We start from the raw sequence: 21600 nt of genomic DNA on the forward strand, positions 1-21600 counted from the left end.
CTTTGGAAGGTTCCCATCAAATAGCGGCTCTCGTTGATAACGCACGTATTTTAAAGCTCTGGTGAATCCAGTCTGTAAAAGGATAATGAACACCATGCTATTATATATAATCTCTTTTCTGTAGCCCACCATATTTATCTGTTCGAGAACGGCATGAAATGTGGAGATGCTTCCTCTTTGAAAACGTTTAAGAGAATAACTTTAATCTGTATCGCTGTTTCTTATATATTCCCCAAGAGATGAATTTAACAAATACATTTTCAATGTAGCTTAAATTATTAATGATATACAAGTAATGAAACCATGGTTTAATTCACATAGTAAGTGGAGCTTAGCAGTTTTCATGATTCTTTAATAGCGTAAGTAATTTTCCAACCACTTTGGAATTCTCTCTCTCTCTCTCTCTCTCTCTCTCTCTCTCTCTCTCTCTGTGTGTATGTCAACACATAAATCCAACAGTGTTCTACTTTCTAAACGTGTTGGATTTAAAAATATGCCAAGACAACATGAGTGTTGACCACTGTTATTGAAACCACATATTTTCGACGCAATCCATATCTTTATCGATCATGTGATGTATAGTTATTTACACGTACAAACAGTTTTCATGCACGTGTTTTTTTTTTTTTCGTTTTTTTTTAAAAACAGAAAGATGACACGTTGTTACAAAAACAACTGTAAAGCAGTGGTGAATATTTAGTTAAATATATTTTCAAAATACGAATATTCCATGTCATTGTGACGGTTACAACTCCCACTCAATATCGTTAGGAAGGAAATAATGTATTTTAGAGTGTTACCGCTCTGGGAATGGATCCGACATTGCACACATTTTCTCACAAAATCTAAGATTTGGCGCAGGTGAGCTGAAAGGATTACCTGAGTGTACCATTCATTTGACCATATAGTGAAATTACTAAAAGAAGGTTTGAAATTCTACCATGCGTAAATCTTAAAATGACTATTCTGTTACCGACAAAGTAAGTTTGGGCAAAACTAAGTAGATTAGAAAAAAACCAGTATGCTTTTCAAATTGTTCTCATTGTTTGGTCGTCTTCGTCACAGGGTGCTGTCCTGTTTGGGGGTATCATAATTGATCAACAAACTGCATTAGATTTGTAGATTCAAACTGAACAGCTTTCATCATGCATTTACATAATAGTTTCGACAAGTCCATCAACGATCTTTTATGAATCTTTTTTTCTTCCGTAGAAAGGTACTATGTTTAGGCATATTGAACAGATTTATAGAAAACTGCCTACTTTCATCCTTCATATTTGAAAAGTATCCATTATGCAGATCATCAAAACTGTATTTCGAATCTCATTTCACCGAGTAAGTACAATATATCAAAACATGAAGATAATGAACAGTGGTCAATCTCATAACTCCCATGAATAATACAAAATTAAGAGTAGGGCAAACAGGGATACTTGGACATAGCACAGGTGGCATCAGATACTCAGGAGGCACGAGTGTCCCCCGTCAACCGGCCACTCCTGGCGGGAATCCTATACTCCGATCAGGCAAACGGAGGAATTCGAAGTTCAAACCAATGTGCGAAGAACGACTTAATTTGATATGAAACAAATCAGACAGCATTTGAACCAATTAATGGTTTGATTGGTAAATTAGATCGTTATAAAGACCGAAAAATCTGCGAAAAGTTACTTTGAACGGGACTATTGAAACTCCTGTAACATCAACTCATTGTCAGTAGCCTGTCTCAATTTAAAAACTGACCATAAGCATAATATACTCCTGTGTATCGACTCAGTTGAGAGACATAAACACCACATGCAGGTGATAATGGAATATTGCAACATAAATATGGGGAAATAATGATGGAGAAACTGTTCTTGTTCTACTTTTCTTCGCATGTTATTTCACGTCACATTTAAGAAATGTTCACTCATATCGAATAAATACATGCATAGCAGTCATTACCATAGCCGTCTTTTCTGTTGTAAAAAAAGTACATTTTTTATGATAGCCAGTCCTCCTAAGTTTATAGTTATCCAAGGGTGAGGTTCAAAGTTCGTTATGAATAGCTCCGTCCATGTCGATGTATCTGTGCAACCATCAACACTTGCCAGAAGAGTGGTGTTGGTTATCCATGGATAAATTGAACTTGAACTCATCATCTTACCAAGAGCCAAATTATTCACTACAAGATAATATTACAAAATGGATATCACAAACTGATTAAAATTTCTTTGATGTACTACAAGCGGTTTTCTTTTTCAAATTAGTGAATGACTACGTCAAATAATTCTTATTTTACGATGGTCTTTTCTAAACATCAAATTGCATGCATCTTTGTTGTCTCATATTCCACAAAGCTATTGAAAATTTACATTCTATGCAAGATGCCGTCACAAATAATTATGATATCGATATTAAATCTGGCTGCTGCTGTGACGATTATTTTTCAGGGTAACCAAGAACATGTACCAGATGGGGCTAATGCTATAAAGGAGAATATGGCATACAATGTACAATCAGCATATTACTATATTCACTAAAACGGAACGCATCAATCTTATAATTCCTAATAAGGATATCAAATCAAGAGTAGGACAAACACGGACCTGAGAGAGCAGGTCTTATTTGTAAATTAGATCGGTATAACAACCATAAAATTTGCGAAATGCTGACTTTACAGGAAACTGTCGATTGCGGATGAGCTCATTGGACGAATACAATGTGTCTTAATTCGATCACTGAAAAAACCGTTGATTAGCAAGCCCAAAACAATAAACATCTCTGGTGTGTCCAGGGGCCCGTGTTTGCCCAACTACCTATTCTGTATTGCTTATAGGAGTTATGAGATTGATCACTGTTCGTTATCTTCACCTTGCATGTAAGTTGCAGTGTAAATACGTTTATACATTTAATGAAATATCAATGCAAGTGTTTTTGTATCTGTTTAGCCATCTCTTTGTAAACCTTTCCGTTTATCCCGAGGAGGGACAGGTCGTCCCGACAATTCTAATTGCTCATGTCGTTGGTCATTATAGTGAACTGGTTGTTTTACATTCCATCGATAACTTGTCACTCATATTGAGACGTCACCAGCTGTAGGTGGTGTACAACAAATTTAGACCTATGCTTAGCACTCATGGTCGTAGGGTTTTGTAACTTGTTAACGCTTGTCGCTATCCGGGACGTCCGTTTCTATGGTCGTCTCCACAGCACCCGTAATTATCACCTCTAAAGACCAAACGCTTGGGAAAGGAGCAATCTCTTCCTATGTTAACGTCTTAGGTTTTACGCGGCCATGGTGCTAGCGGGATTCCAACTCATGACTTACCACTAACGAAGCGAACACTCAATCACTAAGCTACCACGACCAGTCATGTTCATTTTAGTGAGTATATATATGCTGTCCCTGAAACATTCTAATTTACCATTTTTACAATCGCTAACCATGCGTTCAGCGTGCGCTCTTCTTGCGTGTGCTTTCACAGTTCGCTTTCCATGCGCTCTCCGTTCAAGGTTTTGAGTTCATCAACGGCTCATGTTCACCGTTCACAAAGCCTTCATCGTTTGCTCTCCGTGCATTCGCCGTGCGTTTACCGTTCGTTCAGCGTTCAGTTTTTATCTTTGGATTGTCATTCGGAGCTCTAGAATGAAAGGGCCGATATTTATAAGGAGGACAAAACTAAAAGGCATCTGGATTATTAACTGTGAAAATTCAGAGAAGACTTGTTCCGTGATTGGTCAGACTTTGTTTTTTAAAACATAGAAATGATTGTTTCTATCTAACTCATCATTAGACAATTAATGATGCGTATTTCCGTCAGTGAAATATCCTTACAGAGTGAATATGATAATATATGATCTCAATCAGTGTTTTATACATTTTATATTAAGTTTGATTACATGTTTAGTTGGTTTGTCTATTTTCTTCTACCGGGTCGCTTCTCTCAACGATATCCAGATCTACACATCTTAAATGCATGTCTGCAACACCAACCATAACTACAAATCTTAAATACATGTCTGTAACATCAAACAGACCTACACATCTTACATGGCTGTAACATCAAACAGACCTACACATCTTACATGTCTGTAACATCAAACAGATCTACAAATCTTACATGTATGTAACATCAAACAGATCTACAAATCTTATATGTCTGTAACATCACACAGATCTACAAATCTTACATGTCTGTAACATCAAACAGACCTACAAATCTTAAATGCATGTCTGTAACATCAAACAGACCTACAAATCTTACATGTCTGTAACATCAAACAGACCTACAAATCTTAAATACATGTCTGCAACACCAACCAGAACTATAAATCTTAAATACATGTCTGCAACACCAACCAGATATATATTTCAACGACAATCGCCGAGCGTCTGCAACTTGTGACACCAATGCAAACAGTGGCACGGGGCATCTCGAAGTACAACTCATGCACTTTATTCTTGTTCCGTAGCAACAGGAGGGGATTAATAATGACTATATTTAGAACTGTAGAACAGGCTGTTTCCTGCTTTGATTTTGTTTTATTATATCATTGTGTCAATAACCGAGGAATTTTTATAATGCTTGGACTCAGAATTCAATGCACATATTCGTTAGCAAGTCATTGAAATAAATTTCTTTCTAAAATATTACAATGGAAACTAATTGATACTCATAGTCAAGCTGTATTTGTGATTTTAAAATGGATGAAAAGATAAATGAAGTTTAATTGATTAAAATAGGCTTTGAAATGATGACGTACATAGTTCAACTGTATGCACATATATAGATGGGTTTTTTTTAAAATAAGAAATTACTAGAAGCTTCATCTCGACATTTGATGCGGTTGTTTATGAATAATCGTTGTTAAAGATATTAAAAAACTTCTTAAATTATTTATTGATTAATGTCCTTATTAACTTCTCATTTGATCGTATTCAATAAACTATTATTTTCTTCATTTAGGAAATATTCAACAACATCAGAAGAACCAAATACCTATTTAATATGCACAGAAGCATAATATTTCTCCCGACATTGCATGCATCTTTATTTATTTATTCATTTGCTGTGGGAAGTGTTCCAAAATATTATAGCTTTTAATGTAGTCTGGGGACTTCCGAACTACAAAACTTATCAATTACTTAAATGCAAATATTTCTTGACATACCTAATGAAAAATGAAGATAACGAACAAGGACATTCTCTTATCTCATATAGAGTTGAAAATATGGATGTATATCTAATTGCTGTGATAAAAGTTAGAAATTCATTTCAAAATTAAGGATTATCTCCCTCATGTATAGCTCTTATCCTTAGACGAATTTGACTCCAGTTTTTTGGGCACTCTGTTTTTCCCTAAAATAGCTCTTAAAAGTTTATTGTTATTTCGGATTTCAAAAATTTTGTTTCAGCATCACTGAAGAGACATTACTTGCCAAATTGCGCATCTGGTGCATCAACATTGGTACCGTATAAGCTTTACATCTCCTATAAGCAATACAGAATAGAGAGTTGGGCAAACACGGACCCCTGGATATACTATGGAATCAATAGAATTCGTGGTGGCTCAATTTTCGTGAAATTCGTGGGTACCCCTCACCCACGAATTTACATCCTCAACGAATAAAGACAACTAGTATACAAGAATCTTACAAATATATAAATCCACGAAATTACATCCCAACGAACCCGTAAAAATTAAGCAATTCACGAAAATTGGCCCCCTCGAATTTAAATGATGCTACAGTACCAGAGGTGGGATCAAGTGCCTAGGAGGAGTACATGTAAGTATCCCCTGTCGACCGGTCACACCCGCCATGAGCCCTATATATTGATCGGGTAAATAAATTTTATCCGTAGTCAAAATCAGTGTACCTAATTACATATATAAAGTAAATACGATGTAATGAAATCAATTGTTCATCTTGAGTTTACATTCGTTCAATATTCGCTCACCGTCCACTCGACGTTCACCGTTTGCTCATCGTTCGCTTTACACTCGCGTTTGCTCACCGTTCAGCGTTCATCAACCGTTCACCAATTTGTGTTCAGCGTTCAAACACCGTTCGCTGTGCGTTTGTTCACCGTGCGTTCACCATTTCCTCACCGTTCGAGTGGGACAGTAGAACGTTTCAGTCTCATAAAAGGAATTCAAAATAGAGAGTTGGACAAACAGGGACTCCTGGGTATACCTGAGTTGGGATCAGGTGTCGAGGGTAAATACATGTAGGCGTCGCCTGTCAACTTCACACACACCCGCTGTGAGCCCTTTATTTTGATCAGGTAAATAGAGTTAACTGTAGCTATCTTCAATGTGCCAAGAACAGTCTAACAATCGATATGAAACATGTTAGACAGCTTTGACGCAATGGCAGGTTATATATATTTTTTAACTCGAGACACGAAAACTTGACAGTGCCCTAAATTTTGAAAATCACAGCAATAATACCGTGTGTCTCCCCCATTCGCTGGAATAACTGCCTGACACCCACTTTGAGGTCACCTGATTATGTAAAAACATTTGTGTTAAAGACCCCAAAATAATACCGTACAGTTTCTTCACGAATCACTGGATCTGGGCAAGCTTATCTATGGCCATAGTTATCTACCTGAAATTAACCTGGCCAAAAGATAAGGGTGATGTATAATGAGCTGACATACAGTCTACATCTCCCTTCAGTTGTCGACAGGTCAATGTTATCAAAATTCTGGTATATTCGGCTTCCTCAAGATCTAAACAAGCCCGGTTATTATTGACTGTTATTGTTATCAAACACCTCTTTTGGGTAGCTGCAGACTGCAGTTTCTGCAGATGTCACTCCATCTGAGATTTATTGTTTTTAATGTTTGATTGACAGACGGTTTACCATTGATCACGATACAGATAAAATTTGGTGTTGTTAACTTAAAATTGGGTCTTTCATGAGGTATCTAAGCTGTGAAAAGTATGTCACGTAAATGGGTCACTCTTGTGTATCGGTCTTGTTGATGGGTTGTTACATGTGAAAGGAAAAGATAACGAACAGTGATGTACACACCGTTAGCGTAGGTCTGCTATGCTTCCATTTCCATTGAATTTTCGGATTAGGTTTACGATGCTCTTGTGATCGCTATTGAAATTTCTAGTAGTTTGTGAAAACAATTATCACTAGTATCCCTTAGTTATCGTCTTGGGTAAATATATTTGTTGCCGAGTACTACATAGTGTATATCCAGTTGCATGTACATGTATATAGACATGTCCCTGAAATGTCTCCGAGCGACCGGAAATTTCTAATAATTAATCGCGCGGGATATGTTGCCATGAAATGTTAGAGAACTTTTTTTTTTAATTTATCTATATTTAACGACATGTATAGGATACAAAACCTGCCTTGGAAAAAGAAACAATAAATAATGACATGTATAACTTATGAAATTATTGTCCGACTTGTATCTCTGTTTAGTCATACTGCAAATGCTAGGAAGGGAAACGTCACATTTCAAACTTTACCTATAGCTTCATCAAATTGTTGATATTGCTAAATTTCAAACATTCATTTCAATACTGATGGCGAAAATACTCACTTACCCTTGCTCTGGCCACATACTAAAAGAATTATTTGAATACTATTATCCAGGGCTCCGTGTTTGCCCAACTATCTATTTTGTATTGCTTGTAGGAGTTATGAGATTGATCACTGTTCGTTATCTTCACCTAACATTGATACACGTAGTATCAATAACAGTGGATGTTTAGAATGTCTGCTCACTTTACCTTCTATGCTGCGGTATTCCCATCCACTTCCATTGTAATTGTTTGCTATTTCACTTTCGCCCAGAAATTTCCTAAGGAGTCTGCAATGTATCAGGCTTGAACTATACAAATATCCTACACAGAGTGGATCGTTTAGGTAACATTTAATGGTACAGGCTTGAAAAGATAAACCCTTGAAGAAATTAAAATAGTACGAGGCATTTTTTGGTAAGATCCCATCAAATAATAGCTCCCGTTGATAACGCACGTGTGTTAGAGCTCTGGTGAACCCGGTCTGTAAAATAATAAGCACCATCATGCTATTGTATAGAATCTCTTTTCTGTAGCCAACCATATTCATCTTTTGTAAACGGATACGAAATGTGTGATGTTTCCTCAGTCAGTACTCTAAATCCCATTTACCAAAGAGAATAATACTAAGCTGCGAGATCCTTTGTACCCCTTGCTTGTCGTAAGAGGCAACTATAAGGGTCGGTCTTTCCGATGGGACCGCAAAACCCGAGGTCCCATGTCACAGCAGGTATGATACAGTAAATAGCTCTCTAGATCTCTGTTTAATGTGCATAAGCACCAAGTATAGGCCGCCTAGAAAAATGCAGCCCTTCACCGGCAATGGTGAGGTTTTCATATGGTTGAAAGATTCTCGAGAGGGACGTCAAACAATATCAGATCAATTAATGAACCTAAGCTGAATGTATGTTATCTGTCTAATTGCCCAAGAGATGGATGTAGATAAGGACTTCTGGAATGTTTGTATTATCGATGATAAAGAAAGCAATGCAATTACGAGTTCATTTACTTAATGAGCGAATCTCATTTTTAATATTCTTTTGAAACCGATATCTTTACAACATAAATATTCTTGCAGTCTGATCCGTGTATGTATGTATGTATATATATATATATATATATATACAAATATATACAATCTTCAGACGTTTTACATAATCATTTTGTTATGACAACATAATTATGTAAAACGTCTGAAGATTTTTTTAAAATGAAAGCGCTTATGTTTTACAACGTGTTGTCATATTGTATTTAATATCTTAGCTATTGATTACCGGACACTGAGGCAATTTTTCACATTTGGAAATATATCTATATGTATGCATGCATGTATGTATGTATGTATGTATGTATGTATGAATGTATGTATGCGTGCATATGTGTGTTTAGTTTGTAAAAAGAAATCAACTTAGAAATTGTAAAAAGAATAATTTCCATTCCATATCATTTCGATGACGAAGGAATGCTGTCACATGCTACGCGGTCATTGAGAATGGAAATGGGCAGTTGTTTAAGGATATGCAGGACGATGATCACGTGATGGTTGCGATTTTATTATCAATTTAGAACCGGACGCAGCGTAGTTAAAGCTTCCCAAGAAAAATTACAATGCTGTATAGTCTCGTTCAACCAGACACTCGGCTGTCTCCGCAAATCTCCGACGAGCAGAGAGTCTGGTAAAGACACGCGATGATAACTGTTACCGCTAGGGAGCGCTAATTTAGTTTCGGTTAGATTCTCTGACATTTAAAAATTCATTCCGAGATTTGATTCTAATTAGATGATCTTTCATTAGTGATACTAATGGGAAAATCATTTATCTACTACATGTACAACAGAAAACAATTACGGTCGTTGTCAGCTGGAAAGTTTGCTTTCACTTTTGCCTCCTAAAGTAATTTTAATAAAACGGTTTTACCATGTCCCGTGGGTAGAACAGCAAATAAATCATTTCCTTTACAAAAGTTTTTTTTATAAACACTCTAGTTGTAAATCCTTAAGCTTGAACGGCAAATTCAATCTATTACAAATTTCTTCGGCAGTCGTTATTTTGGAGGTGTTTTGAATCAACCAATCAAATTAGATACCGATATTTTGGTAAGCCTCATTCTGACGTTACAAACGTTATCGCGTGTCTTTACCAATCGGAATTCCTCGAATGTCTCGCGCACTCGACATAGATCTCGGATGTAATACGATGGCATCCATGAGTGAATTTGATGCATTGTCAACTATGACGTCACAGCTTACTGCACTACGTTACGTACGTCATAGCTAGCAATGCATCAAATTCACTTATGGATACCATCGTAATACATCGGAAATCTAAGTCTAGTGCGCGAGACATTCGAGGAGTTGCGATTGGTGTCTTTACCAGACTCTCTGATCGACGGAGATTTACGTAGAAAGCAGAGCGTCTGATTGCACAAGACTAAATGCTGTACACACACACTATATGACGTCACAATAAAAAGTACGTCACGACGTTGTATTGCGGGGAAAATGTCATCATATTTTGTCGTATTTGCTACCGCTTGACAAATGATAATTTTTATTTCTATTTGATATTAATTACAAGTCTCCCTTTTCATATCCATTGTATATATATATTATGTATACAGTATGCGCCACACTAATTTTGATAGTATAGCCTATAAGTCACCGAAATCGCCCCTACATGTATGCAATTTGCATCAAGGCATTTAGAAAAAGAAAGTCAATCGTCCGTAAACAATGACTTCGTGTAAGTGTAAGATGAGGATCATTTGTTGATATTTACTCTAAATCGACAAATATAACGAAGATCGATACTTTTGGTCAAATATTAACGTCCATGCTAGCAATGTTTAATTTTCCCAAGCATTTTCATGTTTAAATCTAAGTACGTTTTATTTCTCTACCTATTATATATTCCAAATTATTTCAAACTGTTTTTAAGCCTACCAACTTTACGAAACACGGCTGCATAAATGGTAACTAATGTAAAAAATATGACCCACGTCGGAATGTATGCGAGACGTAGACGTGGAGAAAAAAAAGGTGCAAAGTCACAACATGTGCGACAGATAAATTCCTTGAAAATAGCATAGAGACGATCAAGTTCAGCGACACTAGCTACCATGGCCGCGGAAGTGCTGTTGATCTTGTAAACGAAGTAGTAGCTCATATTGACGTTAATTAGATCTAACCCCGTGGTTTGAAGTAAGACGAATTGTAGAGCTAGACGTTTTGTCCGAAACCATGTCGTGCATAATATATACATGTATATATTTTTTTTAAATTAAAATTTTAATTTGTTTCCATTAGCTCACCTTTTTTCAATAATCATGAAAATCTAAATATTTCAATAAGTTCAAAACAAATATAGTTTCTAACAATGTATTCCAAAACAGACACTGATAATTATGCTGCCCCCCTCTCCCCCCTCCGGTCTTTGGCAACGAGTGTTTCTTCTTCATTTTGCAGTGCAAAAAATAGACTGTCCCCTCCCCTATTATTTTTAACAGTAGGTGTAAATGAAAAGAATCTAAGTTTGAAAGTTATTAATAAGAAATAGTTCACCAACTCTAACCCTAACCTAAAGGGAACATATCAATGTATAACTTCAAGGACGCCTAACTCAAAATCAAGATTAGCTTCACCCCGTCATATTTCTACAGGAAGTTAGGTATATGAATAGATTTTGATAGCAGTGTTTGCAAAAAAAAAATATTGACATGTTTTTGAGCAGTGCCTCATTTAGTATCTGGACTACCCTGTTTTTTAGTACTAATTTCCAACCCAAATAATTAAAATTTCCCAATTCCTTATTATGTGGTTATCTTTAAGCATATCATTAATATTTATTTCATATTATGTATTGCGCATCTGGTGCATCAAAATTGGTACCGTATAAGTTTTACATGTTCGCATTGGGTCAAATGCTGTCTGACGTGTTTCATACCGATTGTTAAGCCGTTCTTGGCACACTGATTTTGACTGCGGATAACTCCGTTTACCTGATCAGGATATGGGGCTCGCGGCGGGTGTGGCCGGTCAACAGGGGATGCTTACTACTCCTAGGCACCTGATCCCACCTCTGGTGTGTCCAGGGGTCCGTGTTTGCCCAACTATCTATTTTGTATTGCTTGTAGGAGTTATGAGATTGATCACTGTTCGTTATCTTCACCTTGCATGTATATATTCTAAAGATTATTGTAAGAGATATACACAAAAATTCCATTAAATTAACAATGTTTTAAAAGGAAGGTAATTCAACGCGTATTACCTAACTTGTATACTTAAAAAGTGGTCATGGAATTTGTACACATTGTAAAGGACATCCTGATGGTGCCTCATGAAAAAAAAAAGAAGAAAAAATATTGACGAGTTATTTTTGACCACATCGTCCCGCATGTCCTTAACGTGAAAGGTGAAGATAACAAACTATGATCAATCTCCTAACTCCTATAAGCAATACAAAATAAATTTGGGCAAACACGGACGCCTGGATATACCAGAGGTGGGATCAGGTGCCTAGGAGGAGTAAGCATCCCTTGTCGACCGGTCACACCCGCTGTGGGCCCTATATCTTGATCAGGTTAACAGAGTTATCCGTAATCAAAATCAGTGTGCTAACAACAGCATAACACTCGGTATGAAGCACATCAGATAGTATTCAAATGTATATTTAAAACAGATCATGCAAAATACGGATTGCATTGGGAGTATTTTATTTAAAGCACGAATTAACTAAATAAACTGAACTGCCATAAGTGAAGAAATATTTATTAAAAAGAACACGAAATTTCACGTTATCCTATCTGGATATACACTTTCGCCCATACATGGGGTTGAACTCACGACCTGCGGAACAAGATCTCCTAGCAGCATGTAACCAACGTTCTAGACAATTATTTAGATTTAAGGTAAAATAGAACTGAAAAGGTAAAAGACAAACGATGTAGAATATAGATAATGTCTTTTATGCAGGGACGTGTTGAGCGTCCAAGCAACATCCCCCAAACAGTCACATACGGTGCACCGCTGTTTATCTCACACATAGAGAGTTTTAGCATGACGACAGAAGAACCCCATCCCCATAAGAAAACAGTACCTTTGTGGAAAACCGTAAGACCAAGATCAAGTAATGTTTAATATTCGCCCATATATAAAGAAATGAAATGTCTAATCTTTGTGTGCGTGTGTGTGTGTGCGCATGTGTATATGTGCGTGTTTGTAATGCTTTATATTATATACATTAGTCGAAAACACAAAGGGTCGTGAGGCGCTTGGCACACCGTCTTTTCTAAATGTTATAAAACGTTTTGCACACAGTCGTCACCACAGTTAAATTTGAAATGATGGAGAAGCTTGTCCCGTTGATTATAACTTTGCACTTCGACGGAATCAAACATAATGGTGGTACGTCGGAAGTGATGGAGACCTGATCGCTCACTGATCACGTGACTTCTCACAAATCTGTCTTTTTTTCAGTTTCAGTGTCTAAACTCTCTGAAATTTATTGTCTCTTGGAAAAAGAAACATCTATATCCTGATATCACCTGATATATCACAAAACAGTTCAATACAGCATATTGGACTATAATTGCATGACCTTTTGGTGAAAGTTTGATAGCACCGTGTAAAACACGTCAAGTGATGTTCGTCAAATTTACCATGTAAAGTAATCCATAAGTTAACGACAGTCATTTTTGTGTTAAAAAACAAACAAAAAACTAAAACGCCACTGGGCTCAGTTAATAACTTCATTACACGATACATTAGCGAGTTTCACGTATTAGCATCGGATAAGATAATGCAAAGTGGAGTGCTTGCAGTCCGCTTAGCAACAGCAAGGGGAATAACTGCTCATGCACAGTTGTCATGAGAAGTTCACAACACTTGTTGAAAGAATCAAAATAGTGTTAGCAAAGTAAAATTATACACTACTGATAAAAAAAAAACAATGTTTCTGCGATCCAAATAAAGTAGAGAAGCAATTGTCTATGATGTCAAAGAATGGTTGTGTAAAATGTTGAAAAGTTGTATACTTTGAAATTTATTTATTTTTTGATTTGGAGGATTTCTGCTTCAATTTTATCTTACGTTCTTTACGTAATATTAACATACAAATCTTCAATGGGGAATCAGGACAATTCACCCCCTCCCCGAGACAACTCTCTTCCGTGAGAGATAACCTCTCGGTTTCCGTGAACATCAAATCTGTTTAATACCTTTACAAAATGTATGAGTACGTGACATCGGTTGTAGAAAATAAGAAAGTTGGGATTCATCAACATCAAAGTGACTAGTAATCATAATAGCAATGTTAAGTTTTCTGTCAATGTTAATGAACGGACAATTAATCATGGTTATATGATAAAATTTAGTCTTGATATCAATAATACATGAAAGATCGGGAAAATTATTGACGACATCGTAATGGTATTGGACTGAAACATTTCTTTGATGACATTGAATATGAATTATTGATTTTAATATTGTAGCTTGTCTGTGATCTCTATTCTATGACATTGAACAAATCTGCAAGAGTGAAACTTAAACAAACGAGAATATTTTAACCCTGAGGCATAAATATCTACTCGATTAATACTATTTCGATTATGCTAAATCAAATGTATAAAATATTGAATTTGTAGCATGTACATGTATTACTGTGACAAAAAGATGTACAGAACAGTATTTAAGAATGAAATCGAACACAGTCGTTGATGAAGGTTTGGTCAAATATTGGAAGGTATTGAAATTCAATAGTTAACAAAATGTCAACCCCAAGCAAAGATGGCGCCTGTCTTCAGTGTTGTCACTATCACATTTTTTTTTTGTCTTATACCTCCAAATCAAAAAAGGTGTTGATTTAGCAATGCTAACATTTTTCCTCAGCTATTTTTAAAAAAAAAATTAGATTTCAACAATCTAACATGAAGTGAAACTTCAGTTAATCATTGAGATGCTGAAGTTTTGTGGATTTCATGAGCAATACATAATTTGATAGATTTGAGTGAAGATCAGGGAAATATTTTTCATGTTCACTGTTTCTATATACCTTCTTCAAAATTTTCTTCTTTTATACTTTGCTTTGTACAATTAGAGATTATTTTCTGTTTCAAAAGTAAAACATTCGTACGGTGCTATTACGTTTTAAGGTAAATCCACGCCTCTAGAACTATAGGTTCAATCCAATTCGTTAAATAATATATTTTAGTGAAAAATAAAAATAATGAAATACGTATGTTGTGGTATTAATAATGTTTTTTTTTTTTTTTTTTTTTTTAATTAGCATACATTTACCTGTTATCAACGTCAGAAAAATGCAATTTTCATTATCAAATTTCACAAAATTGGTTTAAATCATATAACAGTATTCATAACAATTTCAAGAAACTGTTTCTTTTTTTTAAAAAATATACACAATCTTTGTGAAAAATAAAGGAAATTTATCACATAATAAATGTGATAAACAATTTAATGAAAACAGAGTTATTGCCCTTGGAATAAATATTTTGTAACATATAATTGATTATTCATAAAAAAAACCGTAAACTTTGAACTATTTTATGGTTAACAAGATTTTTTACAATAAGTATTGAAAAGACTCCAACAAAAATTATTTTCCTGTCATGCATCAATCTTATTAACTCATTGACTTTGCGAAATCTTATGGCGTCACAGGAGGGTGGAACTACGTTAAAAGACTTAGTTTTCCTGGTTGTACATAGTTGCAGTTGTCTATTTTTCAGAATAGTCTTCATAATCTTCATTACATTATCTTCGTACTTCAGAACAAAGGCATATTCGAAGAATGCAGAGTTGATGGAAATAATGATTTGCGATTCAAACAGGTCCACCCCTGTTGCATGGTAAACTGGCCACAACAATGTAAAATATGTTAACGCTATCTACACATGTGGCAAATTACACAATACTTTCGATTTCCTCCTTTAAAGAGTTATCGCTCTTTGATCGTTCTTCGATATAAGAACTCCCACTTAGGCAGAAAAAGCAGCGAAACTCAAGAACATTCAGAAAACAAAAGAATCAAAATTGTGAAATGCGATTCATCCACGGACAAAAGTAAGATATGCTACCCGTATATTACATTATCTTCGTACTTCAGAACAAAGGCATATTCGAAGAATGCAGAGTTGATGGAAATAATGATTTGCGATTCAAACAGGTCCACCCCTGTTGCATGGTAAACTGGCCACAACAATGTAAAATATGTTAACGTTATCTACACATGTGGCAAATTACACAATTGGAGACAATGAGCCGGATTGCATTGCATTTGACATTGAACTTTTAATTCAATATTTAACTGATTCGAAAATTCTCTTCTTATTATCAGCCCGATTAAAAGAATGATTATCCTCCAAGAATAATGGTCTACTTTAACAAACGGAATATCTTTGTTCTATCAACTGCGACCATTTACAACTCATACTATTAATTGATATAAAACAAAGAAATTCTGCCTTGCTATAAAAATTTCCATATTCCTAATTTTTTTTCTAACTAACGAAATTTAATTTATATATTAAAACAGAAATTATTTGAATCCATGTTCAAATTATCGAGATACTGAACTACACGTTCACTTACCTGAGTTATCCCTCCTCCACAATCACAGCGCTGCAAATACGTGTACTTCAGTGCACTTCGCACTATTCATTCCCTATAAGCGCAATAAATGCAAACAAATCATGCAGCACATTCTTTTTGGCGTTTATGGACACGTCTGATAATACAACCTAAAGAACAACGGGTAGGCCCCGCAACACAATCACAACAACAGTTATTAATTGCTGTTTGTTGTCTTCACCTTACAATGCAAACTTTACATGTATGTGACCTTGGAGATGCAGAAGTCATTATAAAGAATACAAAATTTAATATAGCTTAAATGTCCCTAAAAAGTGCAGAGGTCAGGGGAAAATAATTCAAAGGTCACAATAATTACAAGAAATTTAACTGTGATAATGAGTGGTGCAGTGGTCCAAAACCCACATATAGCAAAGAACAAGGGTCGTTATTGGCTATATACCGCCGAGATTGTTTTCATTTTTTCAACTTTTATACCACGCATAATTACTCTTTATTTACACAACTAGAATGTTCTTATCCCACTTACATGAAAATGACGTAATATTTTATTATGACGTCATAAATATACGCTAAAGATGAGTTGTTTAGCGGAATCTGTTGATTTGAAATAAAAGAAAAATTAATAAACTTTAGCAAAAACAAACACTTTTGTATTCAACAATCAGATTTATATTTTGCATGTTTAATTGTCCATTAATATTCTTCTTTCAATATCAATACGGTGTCGGTTGTTGGCTGCAAACAATGTGAATTTTAAAAAAGAAAGAATGCGGAAATCGGCTGTTTTCGATACGTAAAGTCAATATTTTGCATGTTATAGAACTGAAGCAAACTGTTCCATCATTTCACCTCATAAACGTTTACTTACTTTGCGATTTAATAAGTATGTCCAGTCAAACAATTTATGCGTTACCTATAGTTTGCCATAAAAAGCTGCACATAATAAATGCAGACGATGTCTGCCTTTTAAGGCATGATAAATGAAAATTATTCTACTTTCGTTTTTAAAGGTCACGGAAATATGTTTGTACGTCCTGTCTTTTCAAAAAAAAAATTATTCAAGAATAAATTAGATTTAAAAAAAAAATCAAATCAAAGACACGCATATACCTCTAATAACTCAAATTTATTTTCTTTTTGGAAAAGTCGGACCAAAATTCGTTCATTTCCGGCAAAATGGGTACTGATACGTTGTATCTCTAGAGCTAGATAATTGAGATGTCTGCTACTTTTTTCGATAAATTTTAAATTATCTTTAATACAAGTGTATCAAATATAATGCATTGTTAAAGTGAAATTTTGTGTGAAATTGTTTGTATAGTTAATAATTGGTTTATATTATCTTAAATCTTGTAGACGTGTTGCTTTAAAAGCTACAGACTGCAATGATCTATTTATTTTGATAAGGTCACTGGCTACTAATTAAAATTTCTGCTGACATTTATCGCCTGAGTTTCAGGGGATGGAGGTCAGAATTGTTGGTCATGAGAAAATCCAGACTTCAGCAATGTTTATAATTAAAAGGTTAATTTGGCGGTGATTGGCAGTCTGTGGGTTGGGCAGTTTCTAATATTTAGCAAAGAATTTCAGTATTCAATTAGTTACTCAGTCAGATCCTGTGTGAAGCGTTACACGAAATACAAAATAAACTTTGTTGGAAACTTTGGGTGTTTTTATTTAAAACAGAAAGTTTCGGTGTAACATGCATACAACTTATTGCTAATAATATTGACGTGTTTGTGCGTTTTTTTTTAAAAAGCAGGTTTCTTACATCAAGTTTAACGTATGTACATGTACATTGTATATGATGCATGTTGATATTAAGATTTACTACATTAGTAATTAGATATTGATTCCAAAGATCATTTGTTGTCATTCCAACGTGTTCATAAGTCATTGAATGAAATTTACTGCATCGTGCATAAAAATATTTACATTTGCTAATGCACTTCCTTGTTCAATTTCGTGTGACATGAATTTGGTCACGTGATCAGTTTGTTATTGCGTATGAATACAATCACAGCTTCAAAAGTATTTGGGTCAATGTGCATTACTTTCACCTGCCTTCTTGCTTACGCAACGACATCAAAACAAAGGTAAATTGAAAACAGTTTTATATAGTTTATTTTGTAAACAGACAAGAATTTCATGAATTGAATAAAATTTCAGAAACACGGAAGAAAAAAATTGATGACTAGGTCTAAATAGAAAAAAATTAAAACAAAAAGAAAAAATCTTGTTGATTCAAATAAAGAGTATAAAACCCCTCCGTGTAATCCAAACAAAATATAAGAATTTTAAAAGCTAAACAATGTGTTATATAATTTTAGATTGGCACATAGAGGTTTATGGTATTCCAATAGATTTCGAAACGGTGCAAACTGATGATCTGGCTAACAAGCTACGTAAATTCTTCTGCGAGGCAAAACCGAAAGGATCCAGTAAATCAAGATACATAATGGAAGTACAAAGTGGCTATTACCACAAGAACACACTAAAAATATCAGAACAGCAATAAATAGGCATCTGCAGGACATATGTTGCTCTATTGACATTGTGCGGGATAAGGAATTCAAGTCAACCAATCACACATTAGATGGAATGTTGAAAACTATGACCAAAATTGGTGCATCAAGGCCCACTAAACACAAGCAGATCATAAATACTCCAGATCTTGATAAGATATCCTCTACAGACAGCCTCCTACTCTCCACTTGTCCTCCGACAGTGTGTCTGGTATCACCTTTCGATCCATTTTGTTACACGCGGCCTGGAATTCCATCACCAGTTGCGTCGTGATTCCTTTGATTTCCACAATGATGAAAATGGTCTCGAGTATGTGACATTGAGGCAGGAAACACAGCAAAAACATTTCCAGGGGGGGGGGGGGGGTATAGGATCTGAAGAGGCCCCAGGTGACAAAAGGATGTATTCTTCCCCTGAAATCAAAACATGCTCAGTTAAAATGTTGCGTTTGCTATTGAAAAAAAATGCATCCTATCTGTTTAACACCTGTGTGAAGGAGGTTTTTACCTTCTCAGCTTCAAGATTAGATGTTTGGTATTCTGTGAAACCTCTTAGCAAGAGAACCTACAGTGGATTCATGGCTGACATATCTAAATCTGCTAAATGTGCCAACGTTTACACTCCCCACTGTTTGCAGGCAACAGCCATAACTGCCATGAGCGAGGCTGGTTTCGAGGCTCGAAAAACCATGTTCATGTCAGAGCACCGTTGTGAGTCTTCATTAAAGTCCTACAACAAAAATCTTTCATGCGAACAAAAACTCTCTGTCAGTTCGTGTTTATCTCCTCTTATTCATCCTGTAAGTCAACGAAAGCAACCTACCTGCACGTCATCTAAATATGTCGCTACAGCCACGAGGCCTGGTGATGAACATGCCGTCGTTCCATTCCAAACCATGGAAAAACATGACCAAGAGCTGAACATCAACTTGATCCATCCATCCTCCGTAATTTCACTCAGATCCTCTGAATTTATGTCCAATTCTGTGTTCAACAATTGTGTTTTCAACTTCAAATAAAACAGCGTTTTCTCCATCTTTGTGCTGAACGACCAAATCACAACCCGGATGTCGATTACTCCGCTCCTCGTAACTTCAATTCAGTTGACTTGACGCTTTGAATTACATTTATTTGACACCTATTTCACCTTCCTTCGAAATTGAATAATTGCATTTTATATTGTCGTATATCTTGTTCTCGATCATCTATTCGATAAAAATCTAACGAACTATATCCTGTGTTGGCTGATCGTTAATTTAGGTCATTTGCTATAAAACTATGGAAGCTCGATAAAAAAACAAATCAAATGTAACCGGATTATTTGTTTAAGACTTCTTCCAACAAAGTCTTAACCTGAAGACTTATACTAGCAAAGTCTTATTACTCTGACTTCTACCAACAAAGTCTTAACTATACTCAATTCGCGTTGGTTTCAAAGTTTATTTCTAACATAAACTCAGCAACATTCAAATACAATACCAGGTTCTATTCTCTTCTCCTTTTGACAAATTTACAAACGTATTTTTTTTTTTTTTTTTTTTTTTTTTTTTTTAAATATATATATATTTTATTTCACAGAACCTATTCTATAACAATAATGATAGTAATAATAAAGTACACTATAGGGCAGCTGTCAGGGATGGGGCCCTGGCTAAGCTCCCTCAAAATTTAACAAGACATTTCCTACTGTGCCACGCAGGGCACATTCTATAAATTCTATTTTATAATGTACAAGCTTAAGTATATTTATCTGTCTAGCGTATTATAATGTATATTTAAAAAATTATTATGTGTATCAATTATGATATTTGTTTGTATTTACAAACGTATATATATATGAAATGGGTACGTGATTAACATTATTGACACTAATGCGCTATAATAAACGCAGCTGCAGTAGTGTACATTTTTTGGTAACAAAACTGTCCCAACTGCCAATCATTTATGGGTGATGCAGGTACTGGAATAACAGTATCGCGAGTTTTACTCATAAAGGTCGTACAAAACATGGTGACCTTTATGTATTTGTTTGCAATGTGGCTTACATAGTTTCATCAGCTAAAATGACTAAATATGATCAGTGCGATTCCACAGGCCTGCATCACTCACATACATTGTAAATTTAATAATATAATTGGTAATTAAGGCTAATATAATCGATAAAGATAATGCAAGACTAATATAAGTGATAATACAATCAATTCTTAAGGTCATCTGGTTACACAAAATAGAAATATAAATATAAGAAATAAGATACTTTTTAAAATTTTTATTGGGATATGACATGAAGTTGGTACGTGGTCAAATCTACTATAACGCCTTTCGGGCGTTATAGGATTTGACCACGTGACCAACTTCATCTGTATCTTATTTCTTAAATAAAATATAACAGAAAATCTTTATTTATGTCTTTAAGCGCGGCGTGGTTTCTTTAAAACGTCGAGCACCTGTGATCGTTTCGAAACTTCGACCATTGTTGTGGAAGATTTTTTTTTCTATATCGCATATGTAATACATGTAGGTACACATTTACAGGTACACATATAACAAAGGCAATTGGGCAGGATGTATATCTACATGTATAGATATAAATATTCAGACACCGCAGTATTGGGAAGGAGTTGTCCCTCCAGGTTTTTTTTGGGGGGGGGGGGGGTGATGTCGACCATTTCCTTGCTACGGGAACAACTTGACCAGTCTAATGACACCCCAACTTTTACCAATCTTATATAATATATCGTCGACTGCCCTATTTCGGTGACTGACCAGAAACGGTGACCTTTTGTTTACGTGTTCGCGTTGTCGTTTCCGGCTGTAGATTGCGCCATCAATTTCGCCGTAGCAAACATATATATAGTACGTCTTCATTTTTTCCCGAAAATAAACCACTAGAAGGAGAGTATGCAAACAATCAACACGAGCACCCCAAAAA

General features: G+C 35.3%; 1 protein-coding gene and 1 long non-coding RNA gene across 5 annotated transcripts; both read right to left on the reverse strand.

The window, feature by feature from the left end:
* Positions 1 to 1985: 1985 nt before the first annotated feature.
* LOC130047825 (uncharacterized) lies at positions 1986 to 16210 on the reverse strand. Its single transcript, XR_008796655.1, has 3 exons — positions 16141 to 16210; positions 7747 to 7826; positions 1986 to 2167 (listed from the first exon to the last, which is right to left on the reverse strand). It is a non-coding gene; the product is annotated as an uncharacterized LOC130047825 (long non-coding RNA).
* A 2039-nt stretch (positions 16211 to 18249) lies between these two features.
* On the reverse strand, positions 18250 to 20901 carry LOC125661648 (uncharacterized). 4 transcript variants are annotated; one of them, XR_008796656.1, is made up of 3 exons: positions 19492 to 20497; positions 19177 to 19398; positions 18250 to 19082 (listed from the first exon to the last, which is right to left on the reverse strand). XR_008796656.1 is itself a non-coding variant. In XM_056143422.1 (2 exons), exons 1-2 carry the CDS (start codon positions 19702 to 19704, stop codon positions 19285 to 19287), a joined length of 327 nt encoding a protein of 108 aa, XP_055999397.1. In that variant the 5' UTR covers positions 19705 to 20495; the 3' UTR covers positions 19089 to 19284. The 4 variants fall into 4 exon arrangements, 1 of the variants encoding a protein (XP_055999397.1); XR_007365023.2 differs by having other exon boundaries at positions 19177 to 19411; XR_008796657.1 differs by lacking the exon at positions 19177 to 19398 and having other exon boundaries at positions 19492 to 20901.
* Positions 20902 to 21600: the final 699 nt, after the last annotated feature.

This window comes from Ostrea edulis, chromosome 7, assembly GCF_947568905.1.
Source record: "Ostrea edulis chromosome 7, xbOstEdul1.1, whole genome shotgun sequence".
Taxonomy (NCBI): Eukaryota; Metazoa; Mollusca; class Bivalvia; order Ostreida; family Ostreidae; genus Ostrea; species Ostrea edulis.